Below are 22,011 nucleotides of genomic sequence, written 5' to 3'. Positions count from 1 at the left end.
CGATTAGCGCAACACCTTTAAGCACCAGTGATCGAGACCAGAGTTCGAATCACACTCTGTCTGTAAGGAGTTTGCACATTCTCCCCGTGTCTGCGTGGGGTTCCATTTCTTCCCATCATTCAAAACGTACTGGAGGGTTGTAATCGGGCTGCATGGACCGATGGACCAAAATGGCCGGTTACTGTGCTGTATGTCTACATTAAAAATAACTTGTAACAATTAAACAATTAAGAACTAGCGGACACGGGTTAAGGGTGAAAGGTGAGATGTTTAAAGGGAATTTTTGGAGAAATTTCCTCAGGCAGTCAATGGTGAGAGGGCAGAATGAGTTTGAGGTTTTTAAAACATTGGATAGCTACGTAGAAGGGAGGGAAATGGAGGGATACAGTCTTGGTGCATGTCAATGGGATTAGGCAGAAAAATAGTCTGATACAGTAGATGGGCTGAAGGGCATGTTTCTGTGCTAAGGTTCTGAAGTCATGACCTCAGGAGGAATGGTATAGTTGGGTTGAAGTTAACGGGACTGTGTGGGATTGGTGGGTGGAACATGTGTGAGGAGTTCTAAAACATGCATTGTTCAATTTCACAGATGAGCCGTACCCACTTCAGCTGATCCCCACCACCATGGCAGCTGCAACACCAGGACTTGGCCAGCTCCAACTGCAGGTAGGACATTGTTGTGGCTGAGGAGCTGAAAGGTCAGGGGCAGGTCTTTTTGCAGATGATATGGTGGGGGGGAGGTGGAGACAGTTGGGAGCGAAGAAAATGTTGAATGGAAAACTTAACCTTTGACAAACAAGTGCTTGACAAAAGCACCCTGATGGTTGAGAGAACCAAAATTGTGCTGGCTGACAGCAACAAACTCAACAGGAACTGCTGCGTGAACTTGGACCCTCCTCGGAGTAAGCAGTGGAAAAAAAATGAGTGGAATAGAAAATTCTTGCCAAGAAATTCTGACTGATTTTTTAAAGCTGTTCAGTCTTAGACTGAAGAGCATTATTGCAGGTCATTCATTAGTCTAAATGTAAATTACACTTTTGTCTGCCCCAACAAAATCATGCATCATTCTTTACCCCAAACCCAGGTATTATCAGCATAGACTTGTTATAAATCAATACCTCTACCCATGTGTTTCTGAGATGGTGCACAGTTGGTGGCGAAATACAACACCTTCTGACTTCCCTTCCCCCGGGTATCAATGAGGATCAGGAATCGGAGGAATGAGAAAATCAAACTGTGCCACCCCAACCACAATTTATTATAATAATATTCAAGATATTTCGCCTATAATTTCATCAGGAATTTATGCTTGGGTGCATTCTAACTTTTGAGTCAGAGAGTTCCAAAGTCAAGGACTTGAATGCTTCAATCCAGATTGGCACCTTTGTTGGATATAATCTTTTGGACAACATACTGAATTGGAAGGACAAAGGCAATTTCCTGGCACGATTTGGAAAGGACTTAGGGATTTCTCCCAATCATGATTTATCTTCAACCGAACAGCACTAATTGGCAGATTATGTCATCATTGATCTCTTTATTGTTTGTGGGACCTTGTACGGTTTGGCTGGTTCATTTGCCTCTAAATCAAACAGCGAGTCCTCTTCAGAAATACATTATGGGCTGTGGAATGCTTTTGGTGTGATCTGAGGATGTGAAACATGATAAACAAATGGAAAATTGTTCTTTCCGGGTCATGGGCAATAAAGTCTCGCTGTATCTGACACATGATAAGCACGATAAATGAATCAAACGGGAGACAAGGGTTCAGAAGTTTTTATTACACACAGTATTTGGTAATAGTCAATAATAAGGGCAGAAATCATCCATTTGAGCAGTTTTGCCACAGAGCACAGAAACAAATCCTTTTTGGTGCCTCGTCAGCTCTGACCATCAAACATCTATAACTTCCAGAAACACGGTTAGTGCACCCCCTTTACAGCGCCAAGCGATCGGGACAAGGGTTCGAATCCCTCGCTGTCTCTAAGGAGTTTGTACGTCCTCCCCGTGTCTGCATGGGTTTTCCACCGGGGGCTCCGATTTCCTTCCGCTGTTCAAAACGTACCGGGGGTGTAAGTTAAACTGGGTGTAAATTGGGCGGCACAGACTGGTGGGCTGAAATTGCCTGTTACAGTGTTGTATGTCTAAATTTAAAATTAAAAAAAAACACATCCAGTATAAATCTTAGAAGACTTCTATTCCTATTTTTAGTTTGCATCTTTCCACGCCCCCCCACCCCCCCGCCACCCCGACCCCCTCCCCCTCCCCTGCAGTGCTTCCAGATCAGTGGACATATCTGCCCTTTTCAGTTCATTCTGGGAAGGTCTTACTGATTTAGCACACGCAGAAGAGGTGATTTCTGATCAGTGTTGGAACTGGCACTCGCAACTCCAGCATGTGGAACCAGGTGGAATTGGCTCTGGTGCCATTAATTCTGCATTAACTGCACGAGTGTCTGCCATTTGCACATATTTACAGAGCAAGGGAGAATGCAAAACAAGCTTAACTTTCAATAGCCGCTTTCAGGTGGTCAGAATACCCAACTGTAAAGCCGCCTATTCTACCCCAATGTGGCTGCCGGATGGCCACCTGAAAGTGGAGAACCCGGCCAGGAGGAGCACTTACCCAACCCTCCTCAGGTAGGTACATTCTCCGGCTCGGAACATGCACCGCTGCACCTGAAAGCGAATGCAGCAATAACTACAGAAACCTGGGGTCTACTAATGGTGCATGTACTTACAAGACATTTCAATGCAATTAAGAAAACTGTCAAGAAATAATGAACTCTCTACAATGTAATCTGATTTACTTACGTTAGTGATGGCCATCCATTCATTACCACAAGAACAGAAGTACTCTGATATCTTTCTTTGGCTTGGCTTCGCGGATGAAGATTTATGGAGGGGGTAAATGTCCACGTCAGCTGCAGGCTCGTTTGTGGCTGACAAGTCCGATGCGGGACAGGCAGACACGGTTGCAGCGGTTGCAGGGGAAAATTGGTTGGTTGGGGTTGGGTGTTGGGTTTTTCCTCCTTTGCCTTTTGTCAGTGAGGTCTTCTTCAAAGGAGGTTGCTGCCCGCTAAACTGTGATGCGCCAAGATGCACGGTTTGAGGTGATATCAGCCCACTGGCGGTGGTCAATGTGGCAGGCACCAAGAGATTTCTTTAGGCAGTCCTTGTACCTTTTCTTTGGTGCACCTCTGTCACGGTGGCCAGTGGAGAGCTCGCCATATAACACGATCTTGGGAAGGCGATGGTCCTCCATTCTGGAGACGTGACCCACCCAGCGCAGCTGGATCTTCAGCAGCGTGGATGGACTCTGATATACGCAATACAGAGACAGCACTTCGAAAAAAGTTTGTATTTTCTTTTTTTTTGAAAAGTCTCTTTCGCCATCCTTTGCTTTCTACAAATGTATTCGTGTATGCTTTATTAAAGTGGTCTCCCTGTTGGGTGAGATCAGTGAAGTGTTTCTCTCTAGGTACAGAAGCGAGTTTCCTAAATATGCTCACAGGAGACAGACAGTGCACTGGTGCCAGTGTTCGCTCGGACGCGGCTCTCCTTCAGCTGGCATGTTCAGGTGACAGAAGGGCGTCTTCTCCACGGCCACCTGAACGTCCCAGCTGCACACCTCCCAGCTGCATCTGCCGGCGCATTATCGGCATCTGAACACCTGAAAATGGCTAAAGACATGTGGGAGAATACATGGTAATATAGTAAGGTGTAGTTTTGAAGTTCTTTTAATTCAGGAAAAAAGGCCAAAAGTTTATGGCCTTTTTAAAACATTAGCAGTTAGATTGGGAAGCCCACTTCCTCTTGCACCAGGCTTTGATCGCAACAAGCTAAGAAAGGTTGATTGTGGCAGGCACCTGATTGATAATAAATTAGCTACAGTTTGCCTCACGGGGAGCCTTGAAGGGACATCATTCAGGAGGTTGACCTGAGAACCTCGTCACAGGCAGGGAGCAGGTCAGCCTTTACACATACCACATGTCTCTTGCTGACATGGTGAATGACAAGCCCTCTCCCACTGAGTTAATAAATAGGGAAAGAGAGAGAGGGACAGAAGTACACTGTATGTGAAAGAGGAAGGAGAAGACAGCCAACTGACGTTCTGGCCATTGAAAAATCAATGACGAGAGCATTATGCTTGGGACTGATAGGGATTCAGGCAGTGCGTGTGCAAGCCCAGTTTTGAATGGAGATATATTTACTGACTGATGACCTGATGATGAGCTGAGGACCCTGCTCATCCCTCTCCTGCAATGAACAGAAATGCGGGTGCTGTTTAAAGAGGGTCATTCGAAGAGTTCATGCATCATATGGGGAGGCAGATGTTGGAACATATTGTAATAGATTACTCTTCTGTGCGTGGATTGGCTTGCGAAGAACAGATCAGCCAGTGCTTAATACAGTCGCTTGAGTCAAGGAATGCAATGAATTTACCTCAATAGCAGCATCTGGACATGCTGCTGTTAACTGTGATTTGTGACGCATGCACTGCTCCTTTGAATGGCAAGCACAAGGTGGGGAGTTTGTAGAAATGATATGCCGGGCTGGTACTTTGAAACTGGGCCTTAACCCTTTGCAGCCCAATGGGCGGATGCCAATGCAGACCTTCTATGAGCTCTTGTGGCAAGTAAATAGATAGTAATCTGTACATTTTTAGATTTTAAATTTTAGACAGGTAACGGGCCCTTTCGGCCCACGAGCCCGCATTGCTCAATTACCCACCTTCATTCTACAGCTCTGCTATGTTTTGAACAGTGGGAGGAAACCGGAGTAGCCGGAGGAAACCTTCCAGACAACACGGGATTCAAACCCCGGTCTTGATCGCTGGCACTGTAACTGTGTCACGCTAACTGCTACACCAACTGGGCCGACCGGGTGCTCATCAAGGAAATGCCCAAAACTGGATTATAGAAGCCATTATTTGTCATTAAACGCAAAAATGGCAAATGATTCCAGGACCTTTCTGATACTGATGACACGCTTCCACAATGGGGCAGTAATGTTAAAGAATCTGTAGCTCTACCCAAGGTGATTTGCAACTACAAATAAAGCATTGATTTTAATGCTTTCGACCCCAACCATTGTTACCTTTCATAATCTATACTCCAAACTCAGCCCATGGGTAAACCTTTACAGAATGAACATCAGTACAGGTTGGGTATAAAACCAGTCCTGGAAAACCATAACATAGAGTATATGCACTTGTTAGTAGTCCCTTAAAACTGGGACATGGAGTCCAAAGGGTTAATGGATGAATTGTGGTAGTGAACGAGAGTGTCTCTGAGACATTGATGTGATTACAACAAGATAATCTATCCTCTGATAATGTTTGAGCGATAGATGTCGGGCTGGAGCTTGTGGAGAAAAATCTCCGGCACTTTCTGGCATCATGTGCAAACGCTTCAAAGGGGGCAGATGGTCCTTCGTTTAATGTCTGAGTGCTGATACGTCCGAGGGCTTTGGCAAGCTCTTAGTGCCGCACTGTTGTGCCGAGCTCCAACTCTGCGCGAGCCCTTGGATTCTGTGCAACAAAAAAAAAATCAGTGACCTAGGGACGATGATTGAAAACTTGGCAACTTTGGAGGCAAGGTGCAAAGGCGCGCTGTTTTTATCTACCTCTTTTGCCTGTGGTGTTTTATTGAAAGACCATCCGTCATTCCGTCTGGCCAATTAGGCACCGTATAAATCACAATTGGCACCATGCCATGTGAAGCCAAATGGAACAAAAGAAGGCAGTTTAGCCACCGAGGTTCAAAGGTCAGCCCCCTGAGGCATTTGGAAGGTGTCATGTCTATTGTTTAAAATGTGCAATGAAAAGGGGAGGATAGATTTTCTTTCGAGCCATAAGTTTTGATCTCCATGGTTTTAATCTGGCCTCCTGCCCATGTTGGTGGATTGTACAGACCCGCGCATGGCAGGAGGTCTTTCCGCCCGCTGGGTCCGGGCTGACCGTTTACACTAAAAGCGTGCTCGTCCTATTTTGTTTTCCGCGCCTTCCCATAAACCCCCGCCCCCGCAGATCCTGCCACCAGGGGTAATTCACAGGGGCCAATTAACCAGACAACCTGTTCAGTTGAGAAAAAGGAGGAACCAGACAAAACACAAATGGAGAATGTGCAAACTCCAAACACACAGAGTCAGAGGTCAGGATTGAACCGGGGAACTGAGAGGCAGCCACTCTAATTAATGTGCCACTGTCCCATCCCATATTTTCAAAGTCTTTTTTTAATGGTTAAATTAATTAAAAATAGAGTATTCTATAAATTATTCAAAGATTAGCTAAATTGCAATGCATCAGTGAATGTATAATAATTCGTGATGTGGTTGGTTAACGTTCAGCACTGGTTACCACATCACTCTCCAACAACTATCTCTGGATTCACCTTATATGACTCACCTTCCTCCACCTGACCCTCTTTTGTTACCTCTTGCTTCTCTCTCCCTTCATTTGGCACTTGTCCTTCTGCCTCCCAATGGCATCCACTCGTTATCCATCACCCCTCCCTGGTTGGTACGGCAATCTCTACTGGCCTCTGCCTCAACTCCTTCCACCCGGTCTTCATTCCCGCCCTCCCTCCCCCCTCCCCCGCACCCTCAGCCGTGACAAAGGGTTCCAGCCCAAAACATCAACCATTCTGGTTCTCACTGATGGCGCTCGACCCACTGAGTTGCTCCAGCAGTGGGTGGCATGGTTAGTGCGACGTTATTACAGTTCAAGCAACCCTGGTACAGATCCAGCGCTCTCCGTAAGAAGTTTGTACGCTCTCTCTTTGCCTGCGTGGGGCTTCTCTGGGTGCTCCAGTATCCTCCCAGGGGGTTGGTAGATTAATTGGGTGTAAATCGTCAGCACTGGTCACAATGTGCTTCTGCCTTGCTATGTCGATACATTTAAAATTGTAAAACATTGCCTTTTGCTCTAGATTCTAACATCTGTGGTTACTTATGTTGTAAAATCTTTTTTTTTTAAATGATTTCTTCCTTTCTTTATTTCCATCCGTAACGTTTCCTCTGAAAGGACAGTTAGGTCCCTTCACTCGTCCACAAACCAGTTCGCTTGCTGTTTGGTAAACAAGATGCCGGAAAACGCGAGCAACTCACAAAGCCCAGGATCAGGGAGTCTTCAGGGAGCGGGTCAGGCAGAATCCATGGAAAGCAATAGGTGGTCAGCACTCTGGGCCGGACACCTTTCATATTGAGATTCCCGGGGAAGGGGGTTCAAGCACGAAACCGGCCATCTTTTGCTGTCTACGGATTGACTCCAGGGTTCCCTTTCGGCCGTGGAGAGATGAAGTGACTTCCCCTGGTCATTCCCTCTCTCGTCTTCATGCTGAATCACTAGAGTGGCGCCCGAGCTGAGCTCAATGGCTTTCTTCCCTTAACTCCTGCCCTTTGAGCCGATACAGTGCACCATGCAGTGTCGCTGTCCCAGCGAAACAATGGACACCAAATTACTGGGAGAAAGGCCGCAAGTGATTTGTTAGAAGCTTCAAAAGAGTAACGGACAAGTTCTACTCTCCAGATATCACATTCCAGACTTTTCACACCTAATGTCACACCCTAGGCGTCACTCTTGGGCCTCACGTCCCTTGACACCTCCCAGACAGAGCTACAGGAACATAAGAACCTGAATAATCATGATGTTTATTGCCATATACATTGTGCAATGTGCACATGAACTGAAATTCTTACAAGCTGCAATTGAACAGTCCTTTGTAAAGAAAAATTGCAAAGGCAACAAAAATCAATTACAATTGTAGACTTAATTGAATTAAGGAGAGACAATAAACACAAGAAAAGCACATCGATAATAAATACTCAGTTATCTTCATGCAATCAAAAAAGTGACAGCAATAGTGTAGACAGTTCATTTGTGGTGTCCCTGATTAGTGTCACAAAGGGAGCTTCAAGAGCCTGATGGCTGTTGGAAATAAACTTCTTGAACCTAGGCAAGAGGTTGTGACCAGGGTGATGGGGGTCCTTTATGATGCTGGCTGCCTTCTTGAGGCAGCGCCTCACATGCATGTCCGCAAGGGATGGGAGGTCGAAGCCTGTGATGGCTCTGATGCTTTTGCTACTGGAGCAGGAAATGTCCCAACATCCCGCTGTAATCATTATGGCTCTATAAACAATTACTGATGGAAAGGATGATCCAATAGGAGATTATAGAGGGAGGGTGTATTTTTTCTCCTTTCACCTTTAAGTTGATCAGTAAGGACTTCACCTCCTCAATGCAGTCAAAACTGAACTTGAACATCAGCGAGAATTTCTCATACTATTCCCATGTAAAGCCCTAGATTTCCCTGGAAGCCAACAAATGGCAATGAGGAAGCCTTCAGGAGGGAGATAGGTCAGCTCGTTGAATGGTGTCACGGCAACAACCTTGCGCTCAATGTCAGCACAACCAAGGAGATGATTGTAGACTTAAGTCAGGGGAACATGACTCAGTCCTCATCGAGGGCTCAGTAGTAGAGAGGGTCAAGAACTTCAAATTTCTTGGTGTCAACATTTCCGAGGAACTGTCCTGGAGCCTCCATGTTGATGTAATCACAAAGAAGGCTCGCCAGCGGCTTTGTGAGGTGGCTGAGGAAATGTATGTATGTCACCGAAGACTCTCTTAAACTTCTACCTGTGCACCGTGGAGAGCATTCTGGCTGGTTGCATCACTGCCTTGTATGGAGGCGCCAACTCTCAGGACAAGAATAAGGTTGTTAACTCAGCTTGCGACATTGCAGGCACCAGACTTCACTTCATCAAGGACATTTACATGAGGTGGTGTCTTAAAACTGCAGCCTCTGTCCTCAAAGACTCCCACCACCCAGGCCATGCCCTCTTCACTCTGCTACCATCAGGATGGAGATACAGGAGCACTCAATTGTACAAGGATGGCTACTTCCCCACTGCCATCAGATTCCTGAATAATCAATGAACCAAAGACATTTAAATTTTTTTAGAGTAATGTTGTACTATAGTTATAATATGAATGTTTGGACTGTGACGCTGCCACAAAACATCGAATTTCATGACTTGTTCATGACAATAAAATTCTGATTCTGATTCTGATCTATCAATCTTAGTCTTGGATTTGCAATCCTCTGTGTTAAGAATGCCACGGTTTGAACTTTTCTGCGTGAAGTGATATTTCTTCTTCCCAGCCTGATCCTGTGGCTTTAGAGTCTCTAGCCTGTGGAAACAGCCTGTCAGCATCTGCTACACTCAGTTCTTCGAATATCTTATAGGTCTTAGTGCCATCCCCTTCCATGTTTCTGGAGTCATGGGAAAAGAGGCCCATTCTATTCCATTTTTATGCAGTATCCTTGGACATTGTGAGTCTGCATTACAGCCTCACTGAGCCCAGTTCCTTGGGTCATAATGTTGCACCCCGTACTTCAAATTGTAGATGTCCTGTTTCACATTGCAAAAGGATAATGTTTTGAACCAAGGGCTTTTGAGGTGAAAAAAATCATTGGAAAATAACTGATAACTCTGCAGGTCCGAGAGCATCTGGGGATAGAGAAGCAGGATTAACTTTTTTAGGTTAATGGAAATGATGGCAAGACGTGCGAATAGGAAGCTATTTTGGTTAGGGGAGAAAATGGTGAGTTACCTCTGCTTGATTGGGAATTCTAGGTAGAAAGCCTTTGTGCTTCACATCGGGGCCATCATGTTTCTAATCCCTTGAGTTCTGAAGCGTGATACGGACTGACCAAACCCGTCGCCTACACCAAAAATGGAGAAGCGGTAGATTTAGATGCAGAAATGACAACATTGGGTGGACAAGATATTTGAAGTGGGCAGGATGATGCTGGTCTTCACCGGATGGAAAAGAGAAGGAGGGGTCACGCTGGATTCCCTAACAAATCATTTGATATTGATAAGGCCAAAACAAAGGATCTTAATTCAAGGTCACTTGTGATCAAACTAAGCTCTGATCCCAAACCATCTGCTCAGTTCTGACCAATACGACTCAAGGGCAACAAGGTGCATAACAGAGAAAAGCTCCAAAATCTCCGTTTTGGGGAAGGACAGGCAGGATGGAGGTATTATTAAGCCATTACATTTTGCCAACTCTCAACAACGTAATTACATTTTCAGACATGTGATCAATGGCTTGATGAGACGTAAAGAAGGTCTAACTGCAGTGCATTTAAACTTCAGGAGGTGAGGAGGTGAAGTCCTTAATGATCACCTGAAAGGTGAAAGCAGAATAAATACACCCTCCCTCCCTCTATAATCTCCTATATCTCTACTGGATCATGCTTTCCATTAGTAATTGTTTATCTTCTTTCTTCTCTTTGGCTTGGCTTCGCGGACGAAGATTTATGGAGGGGGTAAAAAGTCCACGTCAGCTGCAGGCTCGTTTGTGGCTGACAAGTCCGATGCGGGACAGGCAGACACGATTGCAGCGGTTGCAGGGGAAAATTGGTTGGTTGGGGTTGGGTGTTGGGTTTTTCCTCCTTTGCCTTTTGTCAGTGAGGTGGGCTCTGCGGTCTTCTTCAAAGGAGGTTGCTGCCCGCCAAACTGTGATGCGCCAAGATGCACGGTTTGAGGCGTTATCAGCCCACTGGCGGTGGTCAATGTGGCAGGCACCAAGAGATTTCTTTAGGCAGTCCTTGTACCTTTTCTTTGGTGCACCTCTGTCACGGTGGCCAGTGGAGAGCTCGCCATATAACACGATCTTGGGAAGGCGATGGTCCTCCATTCTGGAGACGTGACCCATCCAGCGCAGCTGGATCTTCAGCAGCGTGGACTCGATGCTGTCGACCTCTGCCATCTCGAGTACTTCGACGGGATGTAAGCGCTCCAATGGATGTTGAGGATGGAGCGGAGACAACGCTGGTGGAAGCGTTCTAGGAGCCGTAGGTGTTGCCGGTAGAGGACCCATGATTCGGAGCCGAACAGGAGTGTGGGTATGACAACGGCTCTGTATACGCTTATCTTTGTGAGGTTTTTCAGTTGGTTGTTTTTCCAGACTCTTTTGTGTAGTCTTCCAAAGGCGCTATTTGCCTTGGCGAGTCTGTTGTCTATCTCATTGTCGATCCTTGCATCTGATGAAATGGTGCAGCCGAGATAGGTAAACTGGTTGACCGTTTTGAGTTTTGTGTGCCCGATGGAGATGTGGGGGGGCTGGTAGTCATGGTGGGGAGCTGGCTGATGGAGGACCTCAGTTTTCTTCAGGCTGACTTCCAGGCCAAACATAACCTTCGCCATATAATTGGTGTCCATGGTATATCTTTAAGTCCCATCAGCATCTACGATCTTTACTTCTGAATTCTCAGAACCCTTGGCATAATTAGGCATCTCAGCTTTGCTGGCACCATTGATCAGGAGCCCAGTGTGTGTGGAAGAAGTGTTTGCTCATCTCACCTTCAATTAGTGGAAACAGCAGGGACAGAAGAATTTAGCTCAGAAGAAAATCGTCAAAGCCTCTTTCCCACAAGAGGTGAATCTAACGCTAGAAGGCATAGATGTAAGAAGCAAGGAGAAAGATTTCAAAGGGACCTGAAAGGCAATTTATTCTCAGGGTGGGTGGTGAGTGCATGCCAGAGGAAGTTTTAGAAGTGGGGACCATTTAACATTCAAAACAAATTTAGATTGGTACTTGAAGAGGAAGGAATGAGAGGGATACGTGCCAAACAAGACTACGAGAACATGTTGGGCAAAAGGACCTGTTTCTAAGCTGTGGAAGCCTATGACTCAAGGTTTGGGCTCAGCAGTTTGCCTCAGAAGTCCGGAGAAGGTGAAGCAAAGCCCTGGCCCACCCAAAACCCATCATGGGCTTCCATTTCACGGAACCTGGACTTTTGCTTGGGTGACGTGCTTAGCATAATAGCGCAATGCTATTATAGCATCAGCAACTTGGGTTCGAATCTGGCCCTGTCTGTAAAAGTTTGTACATTCTCCCCGTGTCTGTGTGGGTTAAAACGAACGGGAGTTGTAGGTAAATTGGGCAGCAAGGGCCCGTGGGCTGGAAGGACCAGTTACCATGCTGTAAGTCTAAATTTAAACATGGCATGCTCACCTCAGCTCAACAGACACTTGTGTCAAGCCTCTTCGGCAAACTGCAAGAGTGGACACAAACACCATTTCCTTAAGTGAATTTTTCCTCTTTGGGCTATAAATCTGCCACATGTTTGTCATGTAGAGAATCAGAAGTGGAACAGAGAGAGAGAGAGAGAGAGAGAGAGAGAGATGTTACGTGAGTACAACTGTACAAACCAACTCGTTTGATTGACCATGTGGATCAGCTCTGAGTTCCAGAATTCCCTTCAAAAACCTTTCTGCTCCTAACCTCTCCCCCATCATTTAAAATATTCCTTGAAAAACTGCCTTTTTTTTGTCTTAGCCTCTCCTTTATGTGAAATATCCTATAAAGTCTGACTACTAATTTAATTCAATGAGTTTACTCTTGCAGATTTTCTTTACAAGTACCTGCTGCAAGCAAGTGAGAATTTGAGGGCACTGTCCAATGTGTATGACAATAAATTCATTAATATTTGTGAAGGTCACTGGGGTCTCCCTTTCTTCTATTGCCAACATTTACCAGCAGCATTGTTTAAATAGGGCTTAACTAATTATTGAGGGTTCATTCATCACCCAGTATTTTTGACCCACTACCATCAGGAAGGTGGTACAGGCATAAAAATCAGGGCTGCCAGGCTGGGAAATAACTTCCTCCCGCAGGCTAGGAAATTGAGGAGCGGTATCCTGTAACAGAGTAAATGATTCCAAGATATTTCTTTATATTTATTTTATGTTATATCTTTATGTATATGGGTGATTGTTATGCACTTGTAGCATGACTGTGAAGTGTGGAAAGAATGATGCACACTCAAGGAATCGGTTTATTGCACCAACAGCTCTGCTTACATTCTCGCCCCGCTGTTGACGCCAGGATTGGTCAACGTTCCAGCCGTTGATCGTGGCTTCCTGGCCGTGCGAGTGGCCCTCAAGGGTTTGCGCGGTCATTGCGTTCATCAGCCATCTTGTGTACTGGGTCACCTCCCAGTTTGCGGGCTGCTACACACTGTGTGTTTTGTGTCTATGAATGAGCACCATGGTTGAGAGAAATGCTGTTATGACTCGTTATCTATGTCCGGCCATTGATAATGGACTTGAACTGGATTACACTGAAGGAGCTATGTAAACACATTAAAGTTGATAATTTTAGTGAAGTGATAATACAACATGAGGAAAAATCGAAGTGATTCTATGATCACTTACTTGCATCTTTGACCTGTTGTACAACACCAGTGACTCATTACTAACTCATTACTTTCCGATTGCAAGAGTGGCCAAAGGTTTAAGACATTTGTCAGGCTTATTGCTTCCCCATGAATGTGTGCTGATCTGTCAAACCGCCCCCTGGGCTCTCTCTTTCCCTACCCTTCTGTTTCTATTCCTGTAGTTCCACGCTCCCTTCCTCTCCACTCAGAGAGCTGCTCTTCTTAGCTGTCTCCCCCACCATCCCTTCTCAGATTTTAAAAAATCTCTTCTGCTGCACAATCAATTAACCAATAACTAGAAGCTACCAGAACGATAGGCTTTTAATTACTTAAAACTGTATGTTGCATAGCCTGAGTCCAGAGCTCGTATTGGGGGAGAGGTCTGGGCGTAACCGCCTTTATTAGGGGGTTCCAAGGGGAGGGGTCACTGGTTCCGTCAGCATGGAGGAAGCCTAGACATACACACAGATGGTAACCAATAGTAATACATCTTCTACCATTTGACTTCTATCCACCTGTGCTCCTTCCCCGCCCCCCCCACCCCCCGACTTTTTTAAATTGACCAGGCTTTCCACTTTCCTGATGAAGGGCTCAGGCCTGAAATGCCAACAGCCTCAGGAAGCTGCGTGACCTGCTGAATTTCTCCAGCGCTTTTGTGCATTGCTCTCTACTCCAGCATCTTCCTGCTTAACTAATTTCTTCCCAGGTACCACACAGGCAAACGTTTGGGTTGTTTGCTGAGCTCGTTTCTTCCTTGCGAACATGTGCTGCACGGTCTCACCTCCTGACTTCCAAAATGGCGACAGGCCAGCTGAGGGAAGGGGCAGAGTTGGCAGGATCTGACCCCAGGTGCATTTACTGCCTGCTTTGCACAATCTCCCCCTCTGTCCACGTAGGGTTCCAATGGGTTCTCCAGCCTGGTTGATTAATTGGCCACTGGAAATAATCACTTGTGTGTAGGTGAGCAATGGAATTTGGGGGCAGCTGATGAGAATGTTGGATTAGTGTAAATGAGTGGTGGATGGTCAGCATGGGTTTGATGGGCTGAAGGGTCTTTTTTCCTGTGCAGCATATCTCTCCAATTCAGTTTTATACAATCAATATAAAGTTAATTTAATTTTAAAGATTTTAATTTAGATGTCCAGCACAGTAACAGGCCATTTCGGCCCACCAGTCCCAATGAACCTACAACCCCAGTACGATTCAACCAGTGGGAGGAAATCAGAGCCCCCAGGGAAAACCCAGGCGGACCCGGAGAGAACAGACAAACTCCTTACAGACAGCGCAGGATTCGAAGCCCGGTCCCAACTGCTGGCATTATAAAGGCGTGGCGCTAACCGCTACAGCAACTGCGCTGTCCAAAGTCACCGAATCAGTGACACCTCTGATATTTTTTTGTAACACTGGCTTGGTGGCAATAGTTGGAAAGTTCAAGAGAGATAGAACACAACCTTAATGGAGTTCTCCACTGAAATCAGAGGGTCTGGGGGTTAATGTGGAATGTTTGGATCACTAAAATATGACAATGAAGGTAAATTATACACTGATGGTAACACATTTACATTCTTAAATGATTCTATTAATGTCCCTGTTCTTGGAGGTACACATTAATGAATAGATTTATCAGATAATTATCTGTATCTTTCAATGACATCCATTATAATCTGGTAATGTTTGAACTGATTCAGCCAAAATAACTATTTACTTAAACAAATTTCAGATTGTCGGAAACATCCACTTTTGGTGTTTGAGTAAATGGTGGCTTGTCACCTGAAAAACCATTCATTTATATGTCTCCAACCTGCACTTAGGAACTGCCATTTATACCCTCGGGATACATCAAAGTAGCTCACCGACCAAAAAAAAAAGCTGACCACAGTTGTGATTTAAGAAACATGCTAGCTAGTTTAAACACAGCAAGGTCCCACAAATGGAGTTGTGGTAATAGTTTGTCGATCTCTGCTCCAGCAATGGAGCTGGTCTTGGCCAGGACCATGGTGAAGTTTGATCGCAGCCATGGTCTCGGTTGGATATTCCATCTGTGGGTCGATACCTTTGATGCTTCAGCCTCTGTCAGGTCTATTTTGTGCTCTGCAAGCAGAGGCTTCAACTGAACACCTAGAAAGGCTAGCAGCTTTCTTGAGAAAATGTAACCCAGGACAAGTGAAGAAAGTGTCCTCCATTCTGACTTTCTCTCCCCCCACCTTTTCGACGATCTTACTGAGTTTTTTCTCTTTTTCTCAGGCCTGATGAAGGGCTGTGGATGCAAAACGTTAGCTGTTTCTCTTCCAACAAATACTGCCTGACCATTTAAACGATTCACAGATGTAGTACAGTTACAGGGACTTCCAGTATCCAAGCCCACACTGCCTAAGTGGGCAGCACTCTTGGCGTAGCATTACCGCAACGCCTTTACAGTGCCAGCAATTGGGACTGGACTGGGAATCCCACGCTGTCTGTAAGGAGTTTGTACGTTCTCCTTGTGTCTACGTGGGTTTCCTCCCACCATTCAAAACATACCGGGGTATTAATTGTGTGGCACGGATTCGTGGGCCGAAATGGCCTGTGGCAGGGCTGTATGTCTAAATTTTTAAAAAATCTCTTGTAACCAATTAACCTTCTAAGACCATTTGTCTTTGTATCGTGAGAGGGAACTGGAGCACTCAGAGGAAACACACGCAGATACGGGGAGAATGTACAAACCCCTTAAAGACATCGTTGGATTCAATCCTGGGTCACTGGTACTGCAAGAGTGTTGTGTTAACTGTTGCGCTGCTGGATTTTTAATCCAGATTTCCGGCATTTCCCATTCTTTAATTTCTCTGTTTCTGACATCCCATACTTATTGTAGTTGTAATGAATTGCAGAACATAGCACTCAGCTGTCAACAGAAATGTTGAATAGGTCTTCAGTCAGTTTGGTTTAACATGTGGCTCTGTTAATGAAAAATAGACAGCTGTGTGGCCCAGACGTGCCACGAACTGAACAGCTGTACAGTTTTTATTGTTACAGGTGACAAGTTCAACTCTTCTACCTTACTCAAAATGACAAAAGCATTCAGGGTAATAGCAGGTTCCTGGTGTCTGCTTGTTGTCTTCATTTATATCGGAACTGCCATTCTTTTGAACGGCCGTGCTGATAATCTAGTCACATCGCAACTTCATCCTCCAAAGATAAAACAGCAGTGTTTGTGCGTGTGTTTGTGGTTGCACGTGCATGCTTGCGCGCGGGTGTGTGTGGCTGTATGCATGTGTTTGTATGCTCATGTATTTAATTTAGACACACAACATGGTAACAGGCCCTCTCGGCCCACAAGCCCTTGCTGCCAAATTTCACTTGGTTCATTTTGAACGTTGGCAAGAAACCGGAGTCCCCGGGAAAAACCCACGCAGACATGGGGAGAACGTGCAAACGCCTTTCAGACAGCGTGGGATTCGAACCCCGGTCCCGGTCGCAGGTGCTGAGGCAGTATTTCGCTAACCGCGCCACCAATACTGTGCTGTCACTTGGTGTTAATATCCTCTTTCTGTGCTTGATTTAAATAGCAAGTCCTCATTCCCCGAACCCACCCCAGCTCCCAGCCTTACTCTGGGGAAATAGCATGTTTTCAACTTCACTTCACCGTGACCCAGATTTCTTTTTTTTAAAATCATCCTCCTGCTCTTCCTGTTTTCTTCTTATCGTTGCCCCTTCTGGTTTCCTCTGCCCATGTGCACTCTTGGCTGACCCAGGGGGCTGATGTGTCACATCCTTTATCTTCACCCAGCGCTGGCGCGGCATCCCAGCAACTAATCCCCCCACTTCCCCCCCCCCACAAGATTCTGCTTTGTGCAGTAGTAACGTGGCTGTCAAGTCATCTCTGCCTCCATTCACACTGCTGAGTGATGGTTATTGGCCTCTGTAATGGAACTCAATTCAAACAGCAAATAAGCTTTGAATCAGTGGACTGGATACAGCAAGATGTCAGCAATTTAATATGCACCAGCTCACTGACAAGCATGTTTATTCTCCTGCACACACTGAAGTAATCAGGACAAACTGGGCATAATTGGACTGAAATTACCGAAAATCACATTGTGATTTCCAAGTAAACTTCCTTAGTGGTGAGCATTATATTTGCCATAATTCGGGGAATGATACGCTGCACTGCAACATGAAAGAAAGTGCCTCAAGTGGATATTCCAACACCCCCCCCCCCCCCCGAACCACTCACTAACCCCACTCACCTCTGACTTCCTATTGAAGAATTACTGGGAGGGGAAATTATAGTGGAGGGAACAGTTGCCTGATACCACTGACGAAGCAAAAATAAAGCAGTGTTGGTTATTGTCAAATCATGTTTAAATGTGGGAAGTCTTCCACTTCAAAAGGACCAATGAATTTATTTCCTCAGTTTAAAAGGGAAGGCTAAAATACATATTCTCTTGTTTGCCACCATATGCGAGACGTGCCCGTCAACCGCCTGGCTTCTGGGATGCAAGTGTGGAGCAATGCAGTTCCGCGCTGTGATCTCCCCAGGCTCTGTACACGGTCGGTTTAACTGGTAGCTTTGGTTAACGATCAGGAACATGGATCTTGTGGCCCTTTGCCTGTGGAGAGAGTCCAGTTCTGGGTTGGAGGTTTTCCTGCGACTTACATCCAGAGAACACTACAGCACAGAAACAGGCCTTTTGGCCCATCTCTTCCGGGCTGAACTATTTTCCTGCCTAGTCCCATTAACCTGCACCTAGACCCTAGCCCTCCATGCCCCTCCCTTCCCTGTACCTATCCAATACTTCTCTTAAATGGCAGCTCATTCCACACTCTCACGACTCTCCTCATGAAGTTTTCCCTGATATTCCCTTTAAACTTCACACCTTTCACCCTTAACTTGTGTCCTCTAGTTTTTTTTAAATCTTTCCAAACCTCAGTGGGAAAAGCCTGCTTGCATTTACTCTATCTCCCCGTCATAATTTTGTAAATCTCCAACAAATCTCCCTTTATTCTTTTACGCTCAAAGGAATAAAATCCTAACCTCTTTAACCTACCCTGTAACTCAGTATCTCAAACCCTGGCAACATTTTGTACAATCTTTCAATTTTATTGATATCCTTCTTGTAATTAGTGACCAAAACTGAATACAATACGCCAAATTTGGCCTTGCTTTCAGACTCCACATATCCTCCGCTCCACAGTCCTTCCCTCCCCGCATCTTCCTCTTCCCGCATCCTCCGCTTCCCGCATCCTCCGCTTCCCGCATCCTCCCCTCCCCGCATCCTCCCCTCCCCGCATCCTCCCCTCCCCGCATCCTCCCCTCCCCGCATCCTCCCCTCCCCGCATCCTCCCCTCCCCGCATCCTCCCCTCCCCGCATCCTCCCCTCCCCGCATCCTCCCCTCCCCGCATCCTCCCCTCCCCGCATCCTCCCCTCCCCGCATTCTCCCCTCCCCGCATCCTCCCCTCCCCGCATCCTTTGCACCTCGCATCCTCTGCACCCCGCATCCTCTGCACCCCACATCCCAACCTCCCCACGTCCTCCCGTCCCCACATCCTCCACTCCCAACATCCTCCACTCCCAACATCCTCCACTCCCAACCTCCTCCCCTTAATCCAACTCCTCCAGCATCTCCAGTGTTTCAATGTTTCTGTTACAATGAATTAAACCATGGAAGAAAGTGAAACCATGTCCACCATTTTAATGCCCTTATAATTATTTGTTTCTCTCCTGGATTTTGCCTCCTGCAGGGTCACCTGGATTAACATCTCAATCTTGGAGATGGTCCCCAGTCTCCAACAGGATAGTTTATGGGGATTGGTCTGGATTAGCCAGTTGGGCTTAACCTCCATCCTACTGTTGTGTAGATGAGGCAGCTGAAGCCTATGGAGCTCTGAGGAACAATACCCTCTTCATAGCTTCACTTGAGACACACCAGGCATGTGGTGATACATCAGAATCCTCCAAGGCTCTGATAAAAGACATTGATATGATTGCTTTTGGGTGTAGTGTGAACAGTTGTGGTTACCTAGGAGTCGGAACAATATCAGTAAGCTGGTAAGGGTGTTGTAAAGATGCACAATGCTATTACCAGAGGGCTTGATTTTCAAGGATAGATTGGATAGGCCCAGACTTTTTCCCTGGAGCATGGGAAGCTAAAGGGTAACTTCAAAGAAGAACTTACAATCATGTGGATAAGACAAAGGAGATGTTTCTCCCCCCCTAGGGTAGGGAGTCCAAAACTAGAGATTGAAGGGGAAATAAATAAAAGGGACACCAGGGGCAACTTTTTCTACACAAAGGCTGGTAATCATGTAGCTCAGACTGCCATAGGACATTTGGACAGTTAGGAGGAGAGAAGTTTGGAGCCCAGCATAGAAAAACGAGACCAGCCCAGGTAGACATCTTGGCCAGCATGGATGCGTTGGGCTGAAGGGCCTGCTTCCCTACGGATCCTAAAAAGAAACTATTGCAAACTCTCGGCTGGGGTGAGGCAGCAGAATTGGGCATCTCAGGCTGGTGACCTTCCTTCAGATGATATTTTCTATGCAATGGAAGCAAATGCCCTGCAGGATGTCAGGTTGAGTGGAGGAGAGCCAGGCATTATTCTCCAGCGCTCTCTCAGCTCAACATTGCAAAGGTACGGGTTGTCTTGACTCCAATCGAAGGTGGCAGTTCACTGCGGTACCCCCCAAAAAAATTAGTTTCCAATTTGACATGTTACTTTTGGGGTAAGATTGAAAACATTTCCCTGGTACATCTGACACTTTCCCTGTCTTATGAAACAAAGATGACAGAACTAGGGCTTTTCTCTTTGGAACGACAAAGGATAAGAGGTGACTTAATGGAGGTTTATAAGATGATGAGGGGCTTAAATAGGTTGGACAGGCAGTACCTTTTTGCTAGAGCAACAATAGCAAATGCTAGAGGACATTTGTTTAAGGTGAGTGGAGGAAAGTTTAGTGGAGGTTTTAAAATTTTAATTAAAACATAAAATTTGGACATTCTACATGGTAACAGGCCCTTTCCGCCCAGGAGCCCTGTGCTGCTCAACTTAGACCCAAATAACCTAAAACTCCTGATACGTTTTTTTGAACGTACGCTGGAAGATGTCAGATTGTTACATCGAGAGTAGTGAAATCCATTGCCAGGGTTAAATGGCGGAGGGTGGTCCATTTAAAAGGCACGTGGATGTAAGAAAAATTAGGGGGGGGGGGTTTGGGGCGCGAGAGGGAAGGATGAGATTGTTGTGGAGTAGGTTTACACAGGTGGACACAATGTGGGATGAAGGGCTGCGAAAAGAGAGGTACAGGTCGAGTACGCCCTTATCTGAGATGCCCGGGACCAGAAGTGTTTCAGATTTTGGATTTTTTTCGGAATTTGGAATAATGTGTTAAGGGTAACGAAGCAGCAGCAGAAACCCTATATCAGCTGTTAAGCCACCATAACAAACACTGGCGATGCTGGGTTTCAGTACACTCAATCATTTTTTCAACGCATAATGTTGCTGGTCACGTTACACTCAAACATGGCATTTTAGGAGGAGACGTTCAGATTTCACGCGAAAATCTTTGTACTCACCAAAACAAAATCCTTTTTTGGCATTTTCTTCAGTGTACCACGGAGAATAAGCAACAAACAGTGAGTGATGCATGTAGGTCTGGCAATGACGATGGTTGGTATCAAACTGGCACCAAAAGGAGCATCAGGACCCCACATGGGCAAGTGAGGTCAGGTGTGGAATTTTCCGCTTTTGGCGCTCGAAAGGTTTCGGATTTTGGAGCATTTGGGATTGTCGGATAAGGGGTACTCGGCCTGTATAAGAGCAGAGGGACACTACACAGTCCCTTTGTCCTGCTCTGTCAGTAAGCATGAACTCCTGTCTCAATGCTGTTTTCCTAAACTCTCCTCAGCACCTCTTTACCTACCTCCACCTTGAAAGGAAGAACCACCTCAAAATCTCTTCCCATCAACACAACATTCTAGGATTTAACCTAAAGAACCTTCTCTTACTAAACCCTAATGAATGTAAGCATTAACTAGAATACGATGGCCAAAATTGGTCTCACCAGTACCCTGTAAAAAGTGCATCAAAATTCCTTGCAATACAGGTATGCACCGCTTAACATGCATTCGGGCAATGTCCGATCACGTATATGTCCATGGTCTCATAATTATTCAGTTACCGCGAGCAAGTCCACGGAAATTTAGAAAAATCAGTCACTAACTATAAGAAATTGTACACTATATGCCCAAACTAATCCGATTGCTCCGCTTTCTCCAAGTAGCTCTGTATCAGTCCCAACTAATCTCACTGCTCCGCTCCCTTCCACAGCCCTGTATCAGTCAACACACTGATCCCACTACCCAACTTTTCCCCCACAGCCCTATATCAGTCCCCATATTGATTTCAGTGCCCTGCTCTCTGCCCACAGCCCCGTGTCTGTCCCTACACTGATCCCTTCTTACAAATAAAAAGTTTACAGGTGCACTGCAATATCCCATATAGCTTTACTAAGTATATAATAGTGTTTACACAACATCCACATCCAACACCCAACTTCACAGAACATAGGGTGGACATTAAGCTGTGCATACCTGTATTGGCCAATCTTCCATTAGCTTTCCTGCATGCCAACACTTTGTATTTCATGCACCTGGACTACTAGATCCTTGTGTTCCACAGCATCTCATAGCCTTTGGGACCTCCCCTTGGTCAATTAGACACCTCAATCATCATTAATTATGAGGTAATTAATCTGATTGCTATTAGTCATATCTGTCTGTGTGCAAACGGGCATCCTA

The 22,011-nt window shown here is 45.8% G+C and overlaps 1 protein-coding gene across 6 annotated transcripts in view; it reads left to right on the top strand.

Annotated features, from left to right (window-relative positions):
* The window catches only part of sox5 (SRY-box transcription factor 5), a 418,360-nt gene that overhangs the window by 313,138 nt on the left and 83,211 nt on the right, over window positions 1-22,011 (top strand). For all 6 annotated transcript variants that reach the window (XM_069909081.1, XM_069909077.1, XM_069909079.1 and 3 more), the window contains one exon: window positions 590-666. In XM_069909081.1, coding sequence (XP_069765182.1) covers window positions 590-666 — 77 coding nt within the window. The remainder of the gene's footprint in view (window positions 1-589; window positions 667-22,011) is intronic.

Source organism: Narcine bancroftii, chromosome 13, assembly GCF_036971445.1.
Source record: "Narcine bancroftii isolate sNarBan1 chromosome 13, sNarBan1.hap1, whole genome shotgun sequence".
NCBI lineage: Eukaryota > Metazoa > Chordata > Chondrichthyes > Torpediniformes > Narcinidae > Narcine > Narcine bancroftii.
This window is presented reverse-complemented; position numbering and strand designations above follow the sequence as displayed.